This window comes from Rousettus aegyptiacus, unplaced genomic scaffold (genome assembly GCF_014176215.1).
Source record: "Rousettus aegyptiacus isolate mRouAeg1 unplaced genomic scaffold, mRouAeg1.p scaffold_m13_p_3, whole genome shotgun sequence".
NCBI classification, from domain to species: domain Eukaryota; kingdom Metazoa; phylum Chordata; class Mammalia; order Chiroptera; family Pteropodidae; genus Rousettus; species Rousettus aegyptiacus.
Genome location: NW_023416306.1, coordinates 18156881 through 18183223, shown reverse-complemented (window position 1 = coordinate 18183223; position 26343 = coordinate 18156881). Strand labels below are relative to the sequence as shown.

The window sequence follows — 26343 nt, the reverse complement described above, 5'->3', positions numbered from 1 at the left end:
ATTTAATACCATAAAAATTGATCTTTACAAGTTATTTATCTTTATTCTGCTATTCAAAAAGATCAGTCTTTTGTCCTGAAGAGATTCATCTACTGGACATTCATAATATGCCCCCATGTACAACGATACTTGCAAGTAATGGATTACATAATACTGCTTTGAACTACTCCTTCAATACACAAAGAAATGTTTTAGTATGAAAGGCTGAGTTCACATAATGATCAAAAAATGCCTTCTTTATCTACAAATATCTCTAGGTGATGTTATCCAATCTGATGGCTTTAAATTACCACCCATATGCTGACGATTACCAAATCTCCAGCCCAGAATTTCCATGCCGAATCTCGACTTATTTCCCAAACGTCTATTCAATATTTCCTACTTGGATGTCTAATAGGTATATAAAACTTAACATGTCCAAAACACACTGCTGATTAAAATCTTTCCTTCCCCTCAGTCTTTACTATTTTAGTGTTAAGATAGCCCTATTTTACCAGAGGCTTACAACCACAATCTGAAAGACACTCTTGGTTACTCTCTTTCTCTTCAAAACCCACATCTATTCAACCGATCAGCAAATCCTTCCAAATATATCCATAAACACCACTTCCAGTGCCCACGTCCTCACCCACGTCACAACAATATCTCATACAGACTATGACAGAAGCCTTTACTTATGCCCACAGTTTATTCTTAACACACCAACAAGAGTAATTCTGTTAAAACATAAATCTATCATCTTACCTTCTCAAAATCCTCCAATGGTTTCCCCATCTTACTCAGTGGAGTATAAAAGCTTTACATCATCTGGCTCCTAACCCCTACTCTGACCCTACCATTTATGGCTTTCCTACTTTTTATACTCCAATGGCACACATAGCCTTAATTCTGATATATGAACCCATTAAGCACACTTCTATTTTAAAGACTTTATACTTGCTGTTCTTTCTGACTGGATCATTATTCTGCTACAAACATACATAACTTATACTTTAACATCCTTCAAGCCTCTGCTCAAATGTCATCACACTGGAAACACCTCCCTAACTTCCCTTATTTGAAATAGCACCATCCCCATCTCACTGACTCTTAATCCCCTTACAATGAGCTAAAGAAAAAACATTAGCTCCTATAGATGTTAGAGAGCAATTCAGCTAATGCCAAATCTTCAGCTAAGAGTGTAAAATCTTCTAATTAAGTGTGCAAGCAACTCCGCACTTGCATGTATTTCCTCATCTCAATATTCACTGCATTTTATGCTATTTCTTATGAAATTATATCTTGCCCATGAGACTACAAAAGCAAGGATCAGTTTCTTACAGTGCAATTTACTAGCATCTGATAATTACAGTTAAAATTTTCTGAATATTTAACTAGGCACGGTTCTAGACACTTTAAATGCATTAAATAATGAATCTTCACAATGAAGGTATAAAATAGAGACCATCATCATTCATTCCCATTATATAAATATGTGAAAGACAGAGATGGGGTAAGTTACTTGCCCAAAGTTAGAGAGGAAGTTAAGTGGTAAAGTCAAGATTCAAACCAGCTCTAAATCCTATATCCTTAATCTCTATGATATACTAAACTTTGTTGGCTAATGGGATAACGCACCAGGAGGAGAGGGCTTAGGTAACGTAATTAGAGAGAACCGCTCCCCCCCCGCCCCCCCCCCACCGCCACCCCGAGGAGGTGAATAATAAGCTAAAAAACAGAGTAACATATAATTCAGCTAAGTGACTATCAGTGAAGAGTATTCCAAGCTTAAGAAATAGAAGACAGAAATGGACTAAGACAGGAATAAACTGGAGGGAAGAGGAGAGGGTCAAAGGGCCACAAAAGTCAGGGTGCTAAATAAGCAGTGTGTTAGAAAATGAAGTTAAAGGAATGGAGAGAAATCTGCACATGCGGGCTTTAAGAACCTTCGTAAGGAGTCTGGTTTGATTCCCACAGCAATGGGAAGGAGCATTAAACCAGGGAGCACTGGAACTGAAAAGCTGAGAGTCCTACCCTGATGGTTACTACTGAGGATTCTCAGAATTACTCTTCACCTGAAGGACTCCATGATCTTTTGGGAGAGAAAGTTTGTTACTGCTCCTAGGGAGACAACGGGATAGGACCACATGACCCTGACTAAACTCACTTAGTAGTACAAATACAAAGGTTAGGAAAACAGTTAAATAATTCTAGATTGGTCTGGTATTTATGCTGGCAATACATATTTAAATATAAATATGAAAATGAAGAAATATGTTTGTGTTTTATATATACTGACAAGTATAATGAAATGGAATCAATATGTAGCTAAAGGGAACAAAAACTGAGTTTTTGAGCTAGATGTCAAATGTTTATGTATACAGATTAGTAATAACCGTTATGTTACATTTTGAAGGTATGCATATGTGGAGTATTAGTTAAAAATATAACAACCATACAAAACAAAACACTGGACTTCACATTAGGAGGCCTGAGTTCTAATTAACTCTTCAATTACTCTCTCCAATAGTCAGTGCATCAATTATCTGAGTTTCAGTTTTATTCACTATACAATTATACAACTGGGTGACCTTCCAGTCCTTAAATTCTGTATATTCACAGTAAGCCACGATTTGGTAGGATAACTTTTATTAGACAGTAGTCTATGAAAGCCATGCTGAGCGGTAGTCAGTATTTAACATGATACAACTATGTTACATGTAAAGTTATTGTAAACCTTCTTTTCAGAGTTTTTAAAATAAAAGTACTCAAATGTAAAAAGGATTGAATAAATTTTTTGTTTCTATATTGATGTTACTTCCTCAGGAATAACTATTACCAGTGCCTTTTACAGGAGTCTATACTTTATTCATTTTCATGCTTACTATAAAAAAAAAGAATGTCTTACACACCTTTTAAAATCAAGTTTTCACATTAGAATAAGAAGACTGTCAAGCATTATCTCTAATTGATATTACTTCTTGCCTCAGAGACGATTTTTTAAAAAAAATTTAAACAAATATACAACCAAAATCAACAACCTACAAAACTAAAGATACAAAAAATCTAAAGTTACAGAGGTCACACTTAGGACTCTGCTTTCCTTCGAGTATTCCTCCTTACCTGATGAAGAACTTCCAGAGTAACAGGGTAAAAAAGGTTTTCAATGATTATTCGGAGCACAGGGCTCTGGCCAGGTAGGACCGTGCCTTCATTGGTTGGAGCTCCGGGAAGGGCCAGACTTCCCGACTGGACAGCACTGACAGCCTGCAGTGCAGCTTGGGCTCTCTAAACGACAATTCAAAATGAGAACTTTTGGTTAGACAGAGCATTATATGAATCCTAAAAATTAGTTAATGTAAAGTGATATGAAGAAATATAGCAAATAAAAATATATATATTTATTCTCTCTGGATGCACATATCTCTGGATGCACAAAGACCTGCTTTCTTATTATAATTACACGATATTTAAGAAACTCGTTTAAATTTGCCTCAAGAAATGAAAAAAATACGTGGCAAAAAAAAGAGATGAAAATTTGGATGTGATTTTTATTCATAATTTAGGAAAAAACAATGTGAAAGTAACATTAAAGACCACTTAAAAGCCATTCGCATCCCTCTTCTGTTTCCCCCCCTCTCAGAACAACTGGGTACTGAAGCCCTGGGTGATATGTGATAAGTATAAATATGGAGAAGGGGAAGAGCCGTGTGGTTCAGAGTGGAGTACGGAGGGCACCGTTATAGGAAGGCGTCTTGGCATGGAGCGCCTGAGCCTGAGCAATGAAAGAACACCCACGTGGGATGCTTGGCAAGGGGCGTTTGGTAGGGCTGCCTGGCAAGGGGAACCTGAACTCAAGGCAAGGAAGGTATCTGGAAGTAGGGGTTGCTCACTGCTGGATAGCAGAACCTAAGGAGCATGAGAAGGGTAAGAAAGCTATCCAGAGGAGAATAATCTGGTCAGGAGTGACAGAGCCCAGTGAGAATCAGGGGTAGACAGCTAACATAGTGGGGACAGTCTGAGCATGGTGAGCAAGAAGTTGTTTATGGGGGCCTGAATGGGGTAAGGAAGGAATTCAGAGGGACAGCCTGGCATGGAATGGCAGACAAGTTTTTAAATATCATGAACCACTGAAAGGAACCAGAGTGCTAAAAATATCTAGTTCCAGACCTGGAGCAAGGAAAGTACAAGATGAGTGTAAAACCTTTTGTTTTTATGGGTTTTTGTTATTGTTATTGTTTTACCACAATATAAAGAAGTTGTTCAAATAATGATAGGAAGATGCCAAAGGGACATAAAAAACAACCTGAAGGGGCTCCCACTGGCCATATATTAGACAATTTGAAAATCGAAATGATGATCCAATGAGGAAAAAAAAAGAACATAAGGTAAGTTCTATGATGTTCCTGTCATATATATACACTGAATCTAACCACAAGGAAACATCAAACAAACTCAAACTGACGGACATTCTACAAGATAAACTGCCTGTAATTTTCAAAAGTGTCAAGGTCATGACAGTCAAAGAAAAACTGAGTCACTGCTTCAGATGAAAGGAGACTAAGAAGACATAATTTCTAAACAGAACATGTGATTCAAAATAATGTGTTTTGCTGTAACAAACATTAATGGGACAATTGCAAAACTTGAATGTGGATTGAGGATTGGAGGGAAGTAATGTATCAATGTTAATTTCCTGATTTTGATTGCTCTGTTTTGGTTGTGTAGGACAATGTCCCTGTTTGAAGGAAATGCACACTGAAGGCATTAGACAATAAAGACAGACTAGATTAGTAATTTATTCTGAAATAAATCAGATTTTTTTTAGATTGTGTCTATAGCTCTTTTTTAATTTTGTGGTTTAAAAATTTATAAAATGAATTTGGTAAGGGAGAAAATTGAAGGGGAAAAGGCATGGTTAATGATTACTGAAATTAATGCAAGTTTCACCAATGTTTTGTTGAATATGTATCACTGCTTAAGAATGGAGGTGATTAGTTAGTAAAATGTTTGTGCCACGAAATAAAAAAATCACTTTAATGTAATGACTTTCATTTTCACATATTGTGTGCACTTGCAATTTTGAAGCTCACAGTACTTTGACTGTTGTTTTAAATTAATATTTCTTTTGTTTTTCATGATTTTAAGTTTTACTATTTACTATACCACCACTCTAATGTGAGATAAGTAGTTTTCCAATGTTTTGCTATGGTAACATTAAAATGAGTATCTTTCTGAAAACTGGTAGTCTTTTTACTTTCTGTATGCTATTTAATAGTTGAATAATTTCCATTTTTATTCTTATATACAATCATGCACTGCATAACATGCTTAGGTCAGTAAAGAATCACACATGATGGTGGTCACATAACGTTATAATTGAGCTAAAAAAAATTCCTATCAGCTAGTGACATCTAAAACATCATAATGTTGTAGCACATGTACTCACATATTTGTGGTGATGCTGGTGTAAACAGACCCACTGGGTTGCCAGTTGTAAAAAGTATAGCACATGCAATTATGTATAGTATATAATACTTGATTGATAATGATAACAAACAACTGTTCTTTGCTTATTTACTATATTTTTATTGTGATTTTAGAGTGTATTCTTTCTACTTATTAAAAAAAGTTTGCTGTAAAATAGTATGCCATGTTATACCAGCAGTAGCCTCACACACCTTGTGTTTACTGCATCTCTTGACTGCATCATTTTCTCTTGTGCTTAATTTAATCTCATGTTCTTTTATATATTTAGTATAGCTTAAGTGTACAGTGTTTATAAAGTCTGCAGTAGTGTAATGTCCTTTATATTCACTCACCACTCACTCACTGACTCACCCAGAGCAACTTCCAGTCCTGCAAGCTCCATTTATAAATGCCCTACACATGTGTGCCATTTTTTATCTTTTATACAGTATTTTTTCTGGACCTTTTCTATGTTTAGATATGTAAATGCTTACCATTGTGTTATAATTTCCTACAGTAATCAATACAGTAACACCCTATACAGGCTTGTAGCCTAGGAGCAATAGGCTACAGCCTAGGTGTGTGGTAGGCTACACCAGCTAGGTTTGTATAAGTGCATCTGCATCTTATGATATACACAAAGTAAAGAAATCACCTACTGATGTATTTCTCAGAAAGTATCCATGTTGTTAAAGTGGCATATGACTGTAGAATCCTATTTCCCACAGGATCTTCTGATTTTTTAAAATTATTTAAGTATACAAGTTGGTACACAATATTATATTTGTTACAGGTTTTAGATGTACAATATAGTGATTTGACATTTTTGTACCTTACAATGTGATCACCCCATTAAGTCTAGTAATTATCTGTCACTGTACAAACTTAAAACAATATTATTGACTAGATTCCCCTTCACCTTTTTCATCCATCCCTCTTATTTATACATTTTTAACAGCAATTTTTTTGCCATATCCGGATTTTTATGTATTAGGTAATGCACAATTGCCAATATTCAGTTTCCAAAGCATCATCTTTGAGAATATATGAATAATTTGAATATTTTATATCATTGGTTTTCAACACTATGCTTTTAGTCAAATACATGGAACACTGAACACCACAATCCCACTTCAAACATCTATTTACACTAGGCTCCCTAGTAAGCTATTATTAAAAAAAAGTTTTACTTCTTTTAAGTTTGAAAACTTATTCAGACATCCACCACTTTGAGCCTATAATTAGGTGAGGGTGGGGGGTGTGTGTGTGTCAATCAACCAAAAAAGACCCAGAACTGACAGGAGTCATAAATTAGGACAAGGACACTGAGGTAGTTACAACTGTATCACATGCACACACACACTCACACAAAGGTAAACAGAGACATGGGAGATAAAAAACAGTGCTAACTGCATTTCCTGTGATGATGGAAGTATCTGCTATCTACACTGTCCAATACAATAGCCACTAGCCACTTGTGGCTAGTGAGTACTTGAAATGTCCCTAGTGCAACTGAGGAACTGAACTTTTTTTTTTTAACTTATTTAAATTTAGCTATATGTAGCTAGCAGCTACCATACTATATACATCACAACTCTAAAATGCTTAGGAAAAGACATCGTCATAGTGAGGTTCTAAGTGAAATGGTTCCTTTTCCTCTTAAATTAGGATGATTAAATCTAATCAAAATTCAGTCCGCACAACTGAAAGTAAAAGTAACCTCACTGACTTTACTTCATCATCCCTCCAATAATTCTATCAATCCTTTATATTAAGCAAGTCTATAGATATGCTTGCTGCTAGTATTACTGTTATTTATTGTTGTTGCTCCTCTTCACTCTTCCTCTTTGGCATAAGAGATACCACAGTGGAGAAAAATGAGAAGCCATGGTATACATTGTCCTAATGATTCTACAGTTTTCAATATACTCTTGTTTCATACAGCACTGAGTACAAAGGTATCTGAGTAGCAGGCATGCAAGTAATTCTTTCGACAACAAAAATCTGAGAAAAATAACACTTGGAAAAAAAAGATAGCTTTATTTTTTAAGTAACTCCATAGTTTCAATGTTTAATTAGGCAAAAATATTTAATTCAAACAATGAAATTGAGGCATACTCTTCATTGAGAACTACGGAAGAGTTGGGTGGGGGAAAAAAACCTGAGAAATGTCTTCTTAACATGAAGAAATATTTTAAATACTCAGAAGACATATTTCCTGTAAACCTGATGCTTAAAATTATGACACAAAATTCCTACTATGGGAGATAATTTTTAAATGTTTCACTATCAAACTCTCTGGAATGGTGCACTAACAATTAATAAAAGAAACAGCAGCAGTGTGATCAAAAAAACAACAAATATTTTACTGAGGTAGGAATGGGAAATATACTTCATATAAAATTTAAACATGCCTGGAAAATGTTAAGACATTTCTAAAATTGACATGGAAATGAATACACAATAAAATGCACAGATCTGAAAGGTTCAATTTGATGACTTTTTAGATAAATTATTTTAGACAAAATACTTCCATGGTCATCTCTTTACAGATTTGTAAACTTCTACCAACAAAGTCAAGAAAAAGTCTCTACACAATAATGATTACTATTAACATAACCATTTCTCAAATGTTGCACCTAAAAATATAATCTAAATTTTTAAACTATAATTTTAGTTTAAGTCAAGGGACAAAAATATTTTATATTCACCTAACCCTCTGACAAGTATGCCCATAAGCTAGAAAAAAAGTTATGTACATGTTTTAGGATATCTTGCTTTGAGAGAACAAAAGAGAATTAAATAGTAATTTATCAGATAACTAAAGCTGTCAGAATAAAAAACACCTAGTACATTTTATATATGCAAGTGGTATTTTCAATTTTGAATTCAGAGTTGGTATACAACTTTGAATAAAAGAAACATCATTAATTTTATGAAACATCAACGCACAAAAGTAACAAAATAAAAAGGGTACTGGGAAGAAATCAAGGCTATCGAAAAATAAACTAGGTCATTTGGGCTGGTTGTGGTTGCCAAGCAACTGGGATTTCTCATGTTTCCCTTTAGAATAATCCAGTCTTTAAGAGTTTCATTAAATTGTTTATTTTTTTCCTCAAGACTTATGCTAACATATTTAAGAATCACATTATAAGAAAACTGCATGACTTACATAAAGGAAAATTAAAAGCTCTACAGAAAGACAGGAAATGAAAAACAACTTTCTCCTCAAAGAAACCAGAGAACAATATAAATATTTTAATTATCTTCAAAATTAACCTATAAAACTCCATTGTGCTTTTTGGGGGCAGAAGTTATCAAAAAAATTATATCTAAAGAAATAAACAAAATATATTAACCAGTTAATTTCAGAAAAAAGAGAGTAAAGAATGGGGCTGGGCCTTATAATATATTAAGCTATAGCGACACTGAAACAGGAATGGAACAGAATGGAATCCAAAAGGTAGTTCAAAATTAGACACCATGTAAGCAGCTCACACATAAGGGTAGATTGGGGTCATGCAAACAAAACATGTAGGCATGTGTAACAAGTGTACATATGCATGCTGTAAGTAAGCATAGCATCTGTATGGAAAACCAGAACATGACAGAGGACATGTTTCACATAAGTGGTTATTAAATGGGTTACCCAAAATATAACAAAGGGGAAACCGGTCATTGGGAGTAAAAGACCAAATTCCTACCCTTACTCCCCACCCCCCAAAATATTCCTAATAAAACATTTACACATTATAATAAGAACAACTAAAACAAAAGCAGGAGAACACAGGTTAAAAAAATTTTTTTTGACTCTTGCTAAGCTACATTTTTATGAGAGTATGGTATCAAAACCAGAAACTATAATATAATCTTAAGAGACTTGATTGTTGTATAAAAATATTTTAAAATCTGCATTAGCAGACAAAACTCCTAAGAGATAGAAAGTAAAATGGCAGTTGCCGGGGGCTGGTGAGAGAGGGGACTGGGCAGTTGGTGTTTACTGGGTACAGTTTCAGTTTGGGAAGATGAAAAAGTTCTGGAGATGGATGGTGGTGACGGGTTGCACAATGTCAGTGTACTTAATGCCACTGAACTGTACACTTAAAAATGGTTAAAATGGTAAATTTTATGTTATATATATTTTACCACAATTTAAAAAGTAGAGAAAACTGCATTAATAGAAATAACTACACATTTTATAAGTTATCAAATAAACGTAGGTAAACAATAAGATATAATTTCTCACCCATACATTATCAGTGGCACTCTAAGTGGGCAGATATATTTTATAGAAAGCAATCATGAAATATATATGCAATGCTTAGTCTCAACAATTTCACTATCAGAAATGTAAACTAAGATAATGTTGCAAGTGTGCTGATACATAAGAATGCTGCTACAGTAGTATTTGTAAAAGCATAAAATTGCAAATAATCTCAATGTCTATTATCAAGAAACTAAGTTATGACTGTCCTACAGAAGTTGTTCACATGAAACAATGTCTATGACATATTACAATGAAAAATAATAGCTTTCAAAACATTATAGTTCCATTGGTGTAAAATTATATACATAAACAATATACCTGAACAGAGAAGGGACATACACCAAAAATGTTAGCAAAATGTTAGTTAATTACTTATCTTTGGCTAACTGGACTGCTTTTTCATTTTGTTACTTTTCTGGATTGTTTGACTGTTTTACCATGAGCATGTATCCTATATATATTTTACAAGACAATTTTTCATTTTAAAATGTCTATATTTTAAAATATATTTCATTTATTCTTGTTTATATAGTTTATTCTATGACATTAATATCTCTTAAAACAAGGATTATTTATAGTAAATGTCACTGTTTTTAAAAATGTGAAAAACTATAATTTAAATTCAGCAGCTTGCATTATAAATAACTTTCAACACCAAATCAAAGAGCTGGAGTTCTTTTGCCTAGAGCAAAAGTAGAGGGGCCAAATCTGCTCTTAACATATTAAAAAATCTGTTTCTTAAAATATACTTGTTTTGTGGATAAATTTTTTCTGCCCTTAAGTAACTTCACATTACTATCTTAACTACTTAAAAATCAACCTGGAGAGACACAACCAATTAACATGAACTGTAACAAAATAAAAACTGGAAAATTAGGTAAGAAATGTTGATATTCTACATTCCACATTGATGTTGAAGAGTCATAAATTGTTTAATAAATGTATCTATACAAATTAACATCTTAAGTTCAGTTATTTAACATCACAATAAAAATATCACTCAATTTCTTAATACCTTTGTTATATATTTTGTAAAAAGAAAAGATTGACTTCTAAAGTTCCTTTTAGATCTGAGATTTTATGTGACATATAACAATGTAACTTGTTTTTGCTCATAAAAAGTTTCAAGGTAAAACTAAACATCTGCCACTTTTAACATCGTAACTTCAAACTTCAAACATATTTCTAAATGGCTCTACTTTCTTATATTTAAGACTCCCATTAAGAATTTACATACACAATCTTTACTGATAAAGTATCCTAAGATGAAGAAAAACACATTTTTTTTCCCTCTGAAAACAAAAAAATCAATTTTAAGTTACTATACCATGTGTTCTTATAACTATTTTTACATATGCCTTTAATACTTACAGCTTGATTAGGTAGATTGTCAGTCTTAAGTTCTCTGTGATTGGAATACTGAATAAAAATAGGCTGGCTTCGAAGGTGTGGAGTAACAGGAGTGTAATAATTCACCATAGTAACAGCAGCTTCCTCAGAAGCCATTTCTAAGAAAGCCTGCAATAAACACAAGAAGGTAAAGTGAAAACTCATATTTTTGAAAGACAGCTAAGAACTATTTTGTCATTCTAGCTTGCTCTAAATCCATACATTCTCAACAGAAATAATATTGTCCCCAAGGGGATAAAAGATTTTTGCTTCAATGTAAATTATTGATACTAACTAGAGACATACTTGAAAACTTGGTTTCAGTAAAGAATTTGAGACTGGGAAATTGCCAGTTGATTAAATGATTTTATGTGTTTTTTTTCCCCTCTCTTATATGTTTCTCTTAAATCTAGACATAATTAAAAGGCAAAACTAAATATAAATAGGTGCTTTCAGGTTACTGGAATTTAATAGTTTCTAAAAATTTTCAAACAAAGATTGTGTATAATGATTTGCTCTTAACTTTTTATAAAATAGCTGTTTAAGAATGCAATTAAATAGAGCATTCAGGTTAAGAGGGTCAACTGTTCAAAGTAGGGAAAAGGAAGAACTTCCTATGTCAAGTTAATATTGATTGCGGTAATTCAAGCAATAATTTTTTGATATCTGTAATCATTGCACTAATATTAGATATGTGAAAGTAACACAGGACGGAGTAAATGGAAGGAGCACCTTGGTATTTATGTCTTATTCTATATATGGCTTCTTCCAGCTGTCAGGATTTCTGTAACTTCTGTGACAGAAATAGGATAGGATACTTACAGAGGTTTAAAGTGGCAGGTTTTGCCATCTATCTTAATGGTTAATTAGGAAGACAGAACATACACTAACTGCTCTGAGGCCTCAGAAATACCTATAAGAACATCTCACATTTAAAATGCAAAAGAATCTCTGATCTAAACTAACACAAATCTCTAGTTACACAAGTCAATTCTTTTTTACTACAATAGAGTATTTAGTTAGCAAGCAGGTAATAACCAATTCAAATTATGTATAGAACATTTACAATTTATCAAATCTGTATTTACAACAAAATTTACTGAACACAGGGAATGGCAAGTATCTATAAATCGAACTCTCTTATAGTACCTTACTTGGCAAGTATTTCTATTTGGCAAATATTCTAAGCAAAGGAATAGTAACTTGACAAATGTTAAATACAGTGCTTAACTGAATCAATCAAATGTCACAAGTGATTCAATTAAATGAACTAACAATATTCTATGAAGTAGTGATGTTAGCCAGACAGTGGACCAAATACTATTAATTAACCGATTCACAATAAACAAACTTCCACTGTCTTCAAGGAATAAAACAGACTTCCAGTCACCAGAAGAAAGAGGGAGTTGAGGAGGTAGTTAGGGGTAAAAGGAGTCAAATATTTGGTGATGGAAGGAAATCTAACTTTGGGTGGTGAACACACAATGCAATATATACATGAAATGCTGCTGAACTGTACACTTGAAACTTATTTGATTTTATTAATCAATGTCACTCCAAGAATTTTTAAATAAAAAAAAAGACTTTGAGTCATTTATACTATCTAAAAGATATAAATGTCCATGACACACTTTAAATCCATTATCCGATTGTATCAGTAATATACTTTTTTTAATTTTTCTAAGAAAGGATATAAATAATCAAGGTATGAATTAGCCATGGCATATTTCCTATCATGTTTTTAATCATCTTTTCAACAAAAAATGTGTAAACTGTATTTTAATACTATTTATGGGAGAGGGTATCTTTTCACAAATCCCTTACTACATGTTAAGAACTAACTCAATGTTTAACATCAGTCATACAAAGGAAAAGCTAAACAATATCTTTGGAATACTATATGATTCTTGTCATACGAAGTTTTTCCTAAAAGTATATGCAACCTAAAAAATCATATGTAAAAATAATTTTTCTACATGAACTCTGGAAAAAGATTTATGTTTTTCTAAAGCATCCAGTCAAAAGGGTCAATTTTTGTAATGTGGGTAGGAAGAAAATAAAAAGTCATTACCCACAGAAAGGCTGGTGAAAATAATTCCCACTGTGCCCTCTACTCTACCTGCAAATACAATGAGAAAGATTACAACCAATAGTGGATCTGGTGACTCATATCGGAATCTCTTGCTGAAGTATATTACTAAGAAGGTATTTTCAAAGAGAATTTATGATCAAAAGGTAAGCAACTAACACAACAGTCAATTGGTACTACTGATAAACACAAACCCAGAACCAATAGTAGAGACAAAGGAAATGATAACATCGCCTGCTGCCTCTCAGAGCCATTTCACGTAACGTATGGGCTTAACTACTGAAACATGATAATACAGATGACAGATGGTTGTTAGACATCTCATAACCATTAGATGCAGCCATGTTGACTCTCTTCAAACCATGCAAATCATACCATTCTCAATAGTGGCAAATACACTACCTTCAAAATGTGTAAGATAAATCTGTACACACAACAAGGGCTGAAACATGTTATTTAACTTCTATAGACCTTAATAACCTCATCTGAATTAAACAGGAATGTTAGTGTACTAAAGATAGGGGACTGAATCAGACATCATCATACAATCTCTAGTAAGTCTAATGCTAATCAATTTATAAACATATTTATAATGTGTTTCTTAAACTTAGCACTACGAAAAGTATAAAAAACATAAGGACTTATCACAATGTACTACACAATGTCTAGGGCCTAGATTTGTTGTCCTTTTCTTTTCAGCAATGCCCAGTGTAAAAGATTTTCAGGACAACCAAAAACTAGGAAAGAACTAAAAAACTGTATCCCAAAGGGGTCTGTGTTACAACAAGAAAGCACTTCATTATTCATATCAACATGACAAGCATTGTATTTTTGTCATAATTATCACAAAAGCAAGTTTTTTTACTCGTTTTAAGAAAAAACTATTAACTTTTGAAATAAAGAATCTCTTACAGTCTCTCAAATGATTACAGAAGATATATATTAATTCTACAACTAAAATACACTAAACATTTGTATATAGATTTTGGAAAACTTAAATGTTCTTTAACTTGACAAAGGAGGTATAATTTGTATCTTCTCAGTCAGGGTCTTCTGATAATCATAGGCTATTTTCATAAACCATTTTGTAATTCAGAAAATGTATTTTTTAAGAAGGGAAAAGACAAGTCAATGAATAGAAATAATCCTGTTTCCTGTGTATTTTTTTGTTGTTGCTTCCTGTCATACAAAAAATTTTAATTTAAAAACTACTTCATGTAAATAGAATAAGATTTAGAAAATACAGAAAAGTTTAAAAAATAAAGATCATCTTTAACACTAATAGAGATAATCACTATGGGTCAATCTTTAAATATTACATACCTGGCTTTTTCCTTTCAACATCAAAAGATTAGTTACTTTGCCAAATGGTAGGCCTAAAGATATAACCTCTGCTTCGGTGACATCACTTGGAATTTTGCGAAGATGGAGAACACGAGAAGGCGAACAGGGAGGTCTATCTCCTTTAAATTTCTTGTTGTCATTCCCATTAGCTAAAAAATATAAGATTTAAAAAAAATTACTGAAACTAATTTGGGTTGACATGCATTAACCATATTGTCACATTTGATCCTTTGAGAGTTTCAGGTTTGAAATTTAGGGGATTATGGGATTGGTAGGGGAAGAGGAGAGAAAGACTGTGGAAAACAAAAACCATCCGTCTTTCAATGAACGAGTTTTGGGATTTTTCACAACAGGCATTAAATTTTTTAAAAATTTAAGTCTCATGTTGAACTTCAATGAAAGTACTGTGTAAATTAATTACATATTTAGAGGTAACAAATATCTCTAAATAGTCAACTATTTGTTGTATATAGAGAACATTTATGTCTTTAATGTATTTTTATTTGAAAGATATTTTCTAATTTGATCTATTGCTAAATAAGAACAATAATATTTATGGAAGACTAGAACAGAATTCTTATCTTTATCACATCCTAAGGGAATTTGGATTTGAGCTGTATGTTTATGAAAATTAAGTTTATTTCTTTGGGGTTATATATTTTTTACTAATCTATTTTTTAAAGTTATTTTTTAGAAGCTAAATTGTAGTTTCCCAGGATAATCTTATTCTTTATTATACAAGAGTTCTTAACCTAAGATGATTGCCTTGTTGGAAATGCAAATTTTCAGCCCCACCCCAGATCTAATGAATCAGAAACTAGGGGTGGGAACCAGCAAACTGTGTTTTAACAAGTCCTCCAAGTGATTCTGACGCAACCTAAAGTTTGAGAACTACTGCTGTAAAATAAAGAAGTCCATTATCCCAGTTTACAGCTAAGTTACATTTAAGTCCTATTGTTTGAACACTGACAATTAGAACTGACGAGCCTGTAATACTCAAATTTATGTACGTAAGAAATGTTTTTCCTCAGAAATACCACCATGTAAAACTGAATGCAAATTATCTGAAAGCCAAGTTTCATTAGTGTTTTTATTTTAATAATAAATACGCCAGTTAGCACTAGTAAGAGGAAAATATAAAATTTCCAAATGCCTAAATTTAACATTTTTTCAAACACTAATGGAAATTTTCAATCAGATGTCTGTGATCCAAAGTAAACAAATTTCATGAGGACCGCATAAAAATTATATGGTAATATAATTTTTCTTTTTATATTTACATCTGTGACATGCAACTCAACTTGCTTACACATGAATAGGTTGACTTAATACAGAAACCAGCACTTTCTTCCAAATTTTTATGTTCTTGAATGCAGGCAGCATCCTACCCAGACCCAAAAGACTATCAATTCCTAGAGGCCCTCACAGCTCTGTGCCTATATACGGCAAATGCTTACTCTAGACTGTGGAAAATAATAGGCAGTAAAATACATCCAGGATAATTCCATCATCCCCACAAGTTCCCAAGTGTACCTTTATAGTCAGTTCCCCTTCCAGTATCATTCTTGATATTGGTAATTTCTGTCTTCTCTCTTTATTTTTCATTAATCTTATTGAACTACAGTCATGTGCCACTTAACGACAGGAATACATTCTGAGAAATGAGGCATTAGGCAATTTCGTTTGTGTACAAACGTCATAGAATGTACAAACCCAAACCTAGATGATACAGCATACTACTGTAACTGTATGTGCTGAACTGTTATATGACTGGCAGCACTGTAGGTTTGTTTACCATCAGGATCACCACAAACATGAGTAACAAACTACACGACAAAGTCACTAGGTAACAGGAATTTTTTTTATCTTCATTATAATCTTATCTGACCATTGTCATATAATGCAGTCTGTTGTCAACCAAAACATCACTATGCAGCACATGACTATATTAAAAAAAAAAACAACCAGCTACTGACACATCATTAATTTTCCCTCTACTGCTTTTCTATGTCATTAATTTTTGGTCTCATATTTAATATTTTCCTTCTATTTAACTTGGAGTTTAACTTGCTCTTATGCTATGCTTAGAAGTTTAGGTGATTAATTTTAGAATTTTTTCCTTTTCAAACATGAACATTTAAAGCTGTAAATTTCCTTCTAAGAACAGCTCTCAATGAACCCTTCAAATTTTAATAAGCTATGTTTTCATTTTCATTCACTTCAAAATGTTTTCTAATTTGCCTTGTCATTTCTTATTTAATCCATGAGTTAAGTGTTACTTCATTTCCTAAAGAACTGGAGATTTGTTCCTAAATATCACAGGATTAAGCTTTTATGATTTCTAATGTAATTCTAATGAAGTGAGAGAATTGTACATAATTTTAATGCATTCATATTTATTGAGACATGCTTTAAAACTCAGCATATAGCCTGTCTTTGTGATTATTTAATATCTTGCTGAATATTTTCATATCAACTTGAAAAGAATGTGAATTCTGATGGTGGTGGGGAGACTGTTCCATATGTCAATTAGGTCAGGCTGGTTGATATTGTTGGAATCTTCTTTATTAGGGGATCTACTAACCTTTTCTTAAAGGGCCATGTAAATATTTTAGACTCTGTGGGCCATATAATTTCGTTCACAACTATTCCTCTCTGCAGTTGTAGCAAGAAGGCAGTTACTGGTAATGCATAAATGAACAAGTGTGACTGTGTTCAAATCGAATTTTATGTATGGACATGCAAAGTTGAATTTCATATAAGTTTCACATATCACAAAATATTGTTTTCTTTTTCACCATTTAAAAATGTAAAAATAAATCTCAGTCTCAGCTCATAAGCAATACAAAAATGGGCAATGAAATGGATTTGGCCCACAGGCCAGTTTGCTGATTTTCTATGCTATCAATTAATGAGAGAGGAGTCTTGACATCTCTAGCTATGACTGTGGATTTGTCTATTTCTCTCTTTAGTTCTATTAGTTTTTACATTATATACTATGAAATTCAGCAATTATGTGAACATATTTAAGATGTACATATTTATTGAGAAATATAAAATAGAATGCAAAATGTAAAATAATTAAAATGGAATGCAAAGAAATAGTCAAAAGAAAGCCAAGAAACAAAGAAAAAAAGGAACAAACAATAAATGGGAAAAAAAAGAAAGATGGGAAAAAACAGCAAGATGGCAGACTTAAACACAACCATGTTGATAATACCTTTAAGTGGAATGGCATAAAGATTCCAATAAAAACACAGAGATTACAGTTTGGATAAAAGTGAGACTCAATTATATTATGTGAATAAAAAACTATTCTAAACATAAAATTTCAGGTTAAAAATAAAAAGATAGAAAAGATAAATATGTCAACACTAATCATAAAAAAACTGAAGTGGCTATAGTAACATCAAGACAAAGTAGACTTCAGGAAAAGGGATAGAGCCATTTCATAATAATAAAGGGGTCTATTTATCAAGAAAACACAATATCACCTATAAAAGACACATATGACACATAAAAGGCAGATGAACTCTGTTTTTAAATTGGAATCTTTATATTCTTTACTTTTTTGCTTAAAGTGGCTGCCCTGGAGCTAAATCAATAGGCATTGAACACTACCTTCAAATAATATTATAATACCTAGGTATAATGTAAGAACTTTTCTATTTCCCTCATCATAACTTTTGTGTTACTGTCATATATTTTGCTTTTCACACATACTATAACCCCCAAAATATATTATCCTGCTCTAAGTAGTCAATTATCTTTCTTTTCTTTTTGTATAGTTTTATTCACTTAATGGATTTTACAGAGCTGTCCACAGAAAGCATTCCATATTTAAAAATTTTTTAGCTATTGTGGTAAAATACACACAAAAGTCACTTATCTTAACCATTTTTAAATGTAGAATTCAGTGATGTTATATATATTCATAATGTTGTGCAACCATCACCACCATCCATTTCCATAACTTTTTTGTCTTGTAAAACTGAAACTGTACACCCACTAAACAGTAACTCCCTATTCCCGCCTTCCTCCAGCCCCCGCCAACCACCATTCTACTCTGTCTCCATGATTGACTACTCTAAGAATCCTTTCTCATTTCCTTTTGTGCCTATTCTATAGCTATTTTCTTTGTGGTTACCATAGGGATTACATTTAATATCCTTAAAGCTATAACACTCTAATCTGAATTTATACCAGCTTAATTTCAATAACATCACCAAACCCTGGTCCTTTTATAGCTGTCTCTGCCCATTCTGTTGATGTCACAAAATTACATCTTTATATACTGTGTGCCCAAAAACATAAACCAGTACTTCTTTTAAATTCATTCGCCTCCTAAATAATGTTGAAAACAAATTTCTGAAGTTATAAATGAAGTCAGTTGGTACCTTTTAATTTTTTAAAAAATTGGTATCAGTCTCTTAAATCATATAGAAAAAAAGTGGGGTTACAAACCATTGTTAAGAATACTAAGCTTTTATAATTGCCCATGTACTTTATCTTCTTTGAGATCTTTATTTCTGTATGCTTGGACTTATTGCCTAGCGTTTTCACCCTGAAGAACTTTCTTGAGTATTTCTTGCAGGGCAGGTCTAGTGGTAGCAAACTCCTTCAGCTTTTTTTGTTTACCTGCGAATGTCTTAATTTCTCCATTAGTTTTTCTTTTTTAAATCAATGACTTGACCTTAGAGTTTGATGTGTTACACATAAATCACCTAATTTCTTTTTTAAAATTCAATTTATTTAAAATAAGGAAAAAATAAAGGACAAAAACACTTCTAACTGAAATATGATTCTTTGACTTCATAAAGCTTCAGTTTATTCTTTTAGCACTGTCTCATGGCCTTCAAAGTTCCTGGTGAGAAATCTGCCCATATTCTTACTGAGTATCCTTCGCATGTGACAAGTCGATTCTCTCTTGCTCCTTTCAAGATGCTTTGTCTTTGGAAAGTTCAATTACAATATGTCTCAGTGTGGGTCTAAGTTTATTTTACTTGAAGTTCATTTAGTTTCTTGGATGTTTATATTCATGTTTTTCATCAAATCTGGGAATATGGTAACTCTGGAAATCATATCGTTCCCCTTCCTCAGGATTTTCCAGGTTTTGCTACTGTTTTCATTTACTATCTTTTTTAAAAAAAAAAAAATTTATTAAACTATAGCTAACATATAATATTGTATTAGTTTCGAGTTTACACCATAGTTATTCAACATTTATATACCTAAAAAAGTGATCACCATGATAATTCCAGCAACTATCTGACACTGTATAACACTATTTCAATATTATTGACTAGATTCCTTATGCTGTACACCACACCCTCATTACTTTATACCTGGAAGTTAGAACCGTTTCTTCCCTGTCACTCCCCTTTTTTGATTTTTCAATCATAGTTGGTATTCAATTTTATTTTACATTAGTTTCAGGTGTACAGTGGTTAGACATTTATATAATTTACACAGTGATCTCCCTGACTAGTGTAGTTATTAACTATACTATTGACTTTACTTTATGTCTCCAGGACTATTTCATAACTACTAATTTGTACTTCTTAATCCCTTCACCTTTTTCGCCCCACCCTCAAACCTACTCCCATATGGCAATCATCAGCTTCTTCCCTGTATCTGAGTGTTTCCGTCTTGCTTTTATTTCGTTCTTTAGATTCCACATATAAATGAGATCATATGGTATTTGACTCTCTGTCTTATTTCACTTAACATAATATGTGATCCATCCATGTTGTCATAAATGGTAAGATTTCATTCTTTTTTTATGGCTGAGTAATACTATCCAATCACCTACTGATAGGCATTTGGGGTGCTTCCATATCTTGGCTATTGTAAATAGCGCTGCAGTGAACATAGTGGTGCATACATCTTTTTGAATTAGTGTTTTAGATTTATTTGGATAAATACCCAGAAGTGAAATTGCTGGGTCATATAGTAGTTTTAGTTTTACTATTTTGAGGAACCTCCATACTGTTTTCCATAGTGGCTGCACCAATTTGCAATCCCACCAACAGTACATGAAGGTTCCCTTTCTCTACATTCTTGCTACACTTGTTGTTTACTGATTTACTATTGATGGCCATTCTAACAGGTGTGAGGTGATACCTAATTGTGGCTTTAATTTGCATTTCTCTGATTATTAGTGATGCTGACCATCTTTTCATATGTTCATTGGCCATCTCTATGTCCTGTTTGGAGAAATGTTTAATCAGGTCCTCTGCCCATTTTTTAACCAAACTGTTAGTTTTGCGGGGGTTAATTTGCGTGAATTCTTTATAAATTTTGAATATTAACCCTTTACTGGATGTATCATTGGTGAGTATCTTTTCCCATTCAGTGGGCAATTATTTCTGTTGTGTTGATGTTTTCTTTGTTGCACAAAAACTTTTTAGCACCATGTAGTCCCATTTGTATTTTTCTTTTGTTTCCCTTGCCGGAGGCAACGTATCAGAAAAATTATTACTAAAAACAACGTCAGAGAGTTTACTATCGATGTTTTCTTCTCAGAGTTTTATGGTTTCAGGTCTTACATTTAAATCTTTAATCTATTTCAAGTTTATTTTTATATATGATGTAGGGTGATTTAATTTCATTTTTTTGCATGTATCTGTCCAGTTTTCCCAACAACATTTATTAAATTTTATTTTCTTTTTTTTTCATTGTTGTAGGCTATCTCTGTGCCAAGAATGAGCCTGAGGCATAAACTTAAAGTCTTCTTGTTTCTCCTGAGCCTTTTCCTGGGCATGTTCTACCACTTCCTAATTTTTGCTGTATGTGCAGTTGTTTTTTAATGTCCCAGTCTTTAATGTCTGGCTCCCAAAAGGAAATAAACAGGAAAAATGAAGTAAGGGCAGGGGAAGAGCACTAGCTCTTTAAATCTCCTGGTTGTCACTTGGGGTGGGGCTGGGGCATTGGTCTGCAATATTAGGAGGAGATGCCAAGGCAACGGCTGCCTACCTCTTTGTAACTGTGTGATCATAAGAAGCAATTACCTATTACAGGGCAGATCCCCAAAAGTTAAATAAAGGACAAGTTTTTTTGTTTACCCTGTCTCCCACAAGCTGTTTCTAAACTGCCTGCCATGTGACTGGAGCAGGGGTGGGTAGCTGCTAAGGTGCTAAGAGCTGAAACTAACCAAAATTAATCACAAATTGCCTTCCAAGTCTTCTGGAATATGCAAGAATTCCAAATTAGTTACAGATTCTGCCAATGCAACTGTTGTCTAGTAGGAAGTCAGATTCCTGGTGCTTCTTACCCCACATCTTCCCAGATTCTTCCCTCATTTATCTTTTAAATTAAGGGGGGGAGGAATTATGCACCCACATAATTCCTACTTTGTATAGACCTGTTTCCACCTGGTATCTATCATTTTCCTCAAATCTGAAGAATTTCCTTTACCATTTTGTAACATGGAAGTCTGTTACTAACAAATGCTCTCCACTCTTCTGTCTCAAAGGCGGCATTATTTTAACTTCATTTTTGAAAATACTTTAAGTAGGCACAGAATTCCAGTTTGATTATATTTATTTTTGACACTTTAACGATGTTGCTCCATTGTTTTCTGGCTTACACAGTTTCAGACAAGAAATTTCTTGTCATTTTTCCTCTAAATAAAATGTGACTTTTCTTACTAATTTTAAGATTTGTTCTGGATTCCTGGTTTTCAGCAATTTGATTATAATGAGCCGTGGTGTGGTTTTCATTGTGGTTCACTGAACTTTTTGGATATGTAGATTTCTAGTTTCTACCATATTGGGGACATTTTTAGTCATTATTTCTTCAGATAAATTTCTGCTTTCCTACCCCCATTTTTTCCCTAGAACTTCGATTATATGTATGTGGAGACCACTTGATACTGTTCTACAGGTTACTACTAAGGGTCTGTTAATTTCTTTTTTGGTCTCTGTGCTTTAGTTTCTATTTCTATTTTCAAATTCATTTCTTGCTTCTGCAGAATATAATGTGCTGTTAAAGCCATGCCAAGTATTGTTTTCAGACATTAAATTTTTACCTCTAGGCATTCCATTCAAATTATCTTTCATTTTTCTCCTTGTTATGCTGTTGTTTTACTTTAAATCCTTGAACATACTTTCAATAACCATTTCAAAGACTAAATCTAATTTCATCTTCTCTATCATTTTCTAGGTCTGTTTCTATTGAATGGTTTTCTCCTGATTATGGAATCTGATTCTGAGATTCTTTACATGTCTGGCAATTTTTTTTTGATTGAACACTCAACATTGTAAACACTAGAATTTGTGCCAGAATCTTTTCCAGAAAAACTTAATTTCAGGTCAGGTAACTGTTTTGGAACTTGTTTTTAAGCTCTGTTAGGATTGGTTTAAGGGTAGTCTTTATGCTAGAGCTTATGGACACTGAGAAAGGAGGTACCTAGTAAGAAGGGCCCCTGATGGCTAACTGGACTCAAAATTTAACACACACACACACACACACACACACACACACACACACACACAGAGCCTAGCAACCATTTCTAAACAGGGGCCTCTCACACAAACTATACTTTAGAGTGAAGCCTGCACTGAACTGCCTGCCTGCACTATATTCCTGCCATTTGAGCCAGCCCTTCTAACAGAGTTCCTGGAATAGTAGTTCAGCCAATAGGACTTAAGCTTTCCCTGCCCAATCGGAGCTGTGCAGCTAGCTATCCCCATCAGCATCTTCACCAACTAATGTGAGTGGTTCCATTCTGAACAATCAGGACAGTGCCTTTTAGACTAATCAAACGGTGAGGACTTGGAGTCCTCATTTACACAAGGACAGACCAAACAGGGACCAGGGGTGAGACTTCTGTCTATATATGTCAGCTCCCCTCTGTCTTGGAGAGTTTACTTTCCCTTTTCACCAAAGTCTGTGTTCCTGGCTGGAGCTGAAACACTGAAGATGAAATACCAAAGACATCTCTTCTGACCAGAGTGGAGAAGAGCAGGCAGAGCAGATCAAACTAGAACACTGCAGAGCTGAGTAGCTGGAAAGAGGCCTCGTTCCAAGACCACCTTGCAGCCCTGCTGCTTCATAATTGAGCTGTAACACTACTGAGCTGTTCTCATGGCCATGCTGTGTCACAGTTAAGTGGTTTGCGCTAAAGTTTCCTTTTTCACCACACCCCAAATTGGAGATTCCTGTTGGTGCTGAATTGACATCAACAACCATTGGTTGATGAGGAGGCATGGTAAGGCACGTGAGGCTTAACAGTCAGTAACAGATTCAAAGGCAGATTTCTGGAGCACTTTTCTTACAGAACTCCCTTCTCTCCTTTACTTCGTCCCCATACCTCCTAGCTGCCTCAGCCTTCCCAGACTGGGATCGCCAACTCTTCAACTCAGAAATTCTGCGGTGTTTACTTAGGGTTCCCTCTCCTCACATAGTTTAGAAAAAAAGCCAGGATGATTATCAGGCTTATGTCATTTGTTCACTTCTCTCTGAGATCACAGCCCTGCATATAATAATAATATGTTTGAAATAACAGCTACCTAAGAAAAAAGATTAACTTCTCTCTCATGTAAAAAGTCTAAATGTAGAAATTCCAGGTCTAGAATGATGACATACAAAGTTATCAATGATTCTAGCTCTCTCTCTGTTAGGGTACAGCATTCATTCACATCATCTAAGATGCAAGCTGGAACTCCTGAGGGCAGCAGTTAAAAGAGGAAAATCTGTGTACTCATGTGGAGATGCCTCAGAAGTAACATTTCCATTTATATTTCATTAGCTAGGATTTAATCACATGACCACACCTAGCTACAAGGAAGACTGGAAAAGTAGTTGTTTAATCCTGGTGGCGATGTACCTAGATAAAAATTACTAAAGAAAATAGAAAGAAAAATGCTGGATACACAATAAACAGTATCTGCCAAAATTCCTAAGGTTAAATTTAAGAGGAAAAACATATGATTTATGAAGAAAAGTATAAAACATTTCCATAATTATCAGAGGACAGAAAATAAAACCTCAAAACATGGAATCACATATTATGTTCCCAGATGGAGAAACAAAACCACAAAAAGACCCATATTTCATATTAACATATAAATTTAATATAATTCTAATCAGAATCCCTGAGTTTTGTGGGGAAATACTGTGGAGTGAGGAATTGTTTTAGAACTAGACAAAATAATTTAAAGTTCATATGGAAGAAGATATGTCCACAATAAGCTGAGATATTTTTAAAGGGATATTAATAACTAATACCTATGTAGAATTATCATATGCCCTAGTTTGCCTGCAACAGTCACAATTTGGTACCATTGGTTCCAGCAGCATCTTTTATAGTTTACTATTTCCACTTGTGAAAAAATTATTATTAATAATTGCACTGAAACAAGCCAGAATAGGCTTAGCAGAATCCATTTATTTTAACTTCTAGTTTTTGCCATGGTCTCATCTAATAATTTATAAACCACAATCCATCCATACAATGGTTAAATCTAAAAGTCAGCCAGTGAGAGACTGAATCTTTTCACAACTTTTTCACAGGCAACAACAGCTCCTAAATCCTTCCATCACATTTTTACCATGATATTGCGCTGTACCAAAATTTATATTTGTATTATTACCTCAAAAAAATGTTTCGTCTTTAATGCTAAACTTTTAACACTGAATTTTCATTAGTGTCAGATATTTCACTTTTGATAGAATGACTTCCCAAAAGCTTTACTGGGATTTTACTGAAAGGAATCAATATTAAACCATTACTGGAAAATAACTTATTTTCTAGTGTTAGCAGACGCTGATAAAACTTACATAATTTAACTGTTTGCAAAGTTCTATTAATGGAGTTAACATATTAACACCTGTCACTTTACCATTTATACATGCAGAAGAAACTTTGCAAGTTAAATTAATTCAGAATTGTGAATTTATGGATTTATTGCAATATATAAAATAGAATGGTGATAAACAAAATTGTATTTTATGTGCACCTGGCCAATAATTCCTACATTTTCCCAGTGACTGGCAGCTTGGCAGCCAAATGAATAGCACAGGTAGCAAGCTTTTGGAGAACTGCAAATATTAAATCAAATATTACAAAAATATTTATAATGTATAGGATACCTCAAAAAAAAAAAAAAAAGTGAAATTTCCAGATGTCAACAGCCAAACCCCTCGGCAGCCTATCGCCCTCAGTGAAAGGTAAATTAAAAAATTTCCATCTATCAGACATACGTAAGAAGAAAGCCAATCTCTGTTCCGGGATTTTTGGTAAGAGAAATGTGAATATCTAAATTTTCTCTTTCCTTCTGGTATAGTTAGTAATCCCCAAGGCAATAAATCAACACACGCATTAGAACATGTTAAGGGCTAGGGATACCCTAGAAAGTCTAGCAGCACAAACACAAAACTACTCTGGAGCTTCTCACAGAAGAAAAAAACAATTCAGCTAAAGATTACCTTACAACCTAAAATTATAAATCTGCACAAGGAAAAATAATATGCCATGAGCAAATATTAGCGGATACAAAAAACAGGACTATTAGAACCTCCAAGAACTCCGTAATTGTAAAATGGGAAGTATAAAAATTTTGTTTTAAATGATTAAAGAATTAGGGAGGAAAACAATAGAAACCATAAGAAAACAGGATATTGTTTTTTAAAAAACTATGTAACCTTTAAAAATGAATCAAACAGAACATAAAGAAATGAAAAATATAAGCACTGATATAAAATACTTAGTAGAAGAATTAAACAGCACATTAGACAAAGTTAAACAGATGAGGAATCAGAAAAGTTTAAGAAAACTATCCAAAATACAGGACCTTAAGGAGAA

General features: G+C 33.4%; 1 protein-coding gene across 5 annotated transcripts in view; it reads right to left on the bottom strand.

Annotated features, from left to right (window-relative positions):
• Positions 1-26343, bottom strand: part of PTBP3 (polypyrimidine tract binding protein 3) — an 85595-nt gene that overhangs the window by 30477 nt on the left and 28775 nt on the right. For all 5 annotated transcript variants that reach the window (XM_016126348.2, XM_016126345.2, XM_016126336.2 and 2 more), the window contains 3 exons: positions 14517-14686; positions 11087-11233; positions 3103-3267 (listed from right to left, as the gene is read on the bottom strand). In XM_016126348.2, coding sequence (XP_015981834.1) covers positions 3103-3267; positions 11087-11233; positions 14517-14686 — 482 coding nt within the window. The remainder of the gene's footprint in view (positions 1-3102; positions 3268-11086; positions 11234-14516; positions 14687-26343) is intronic.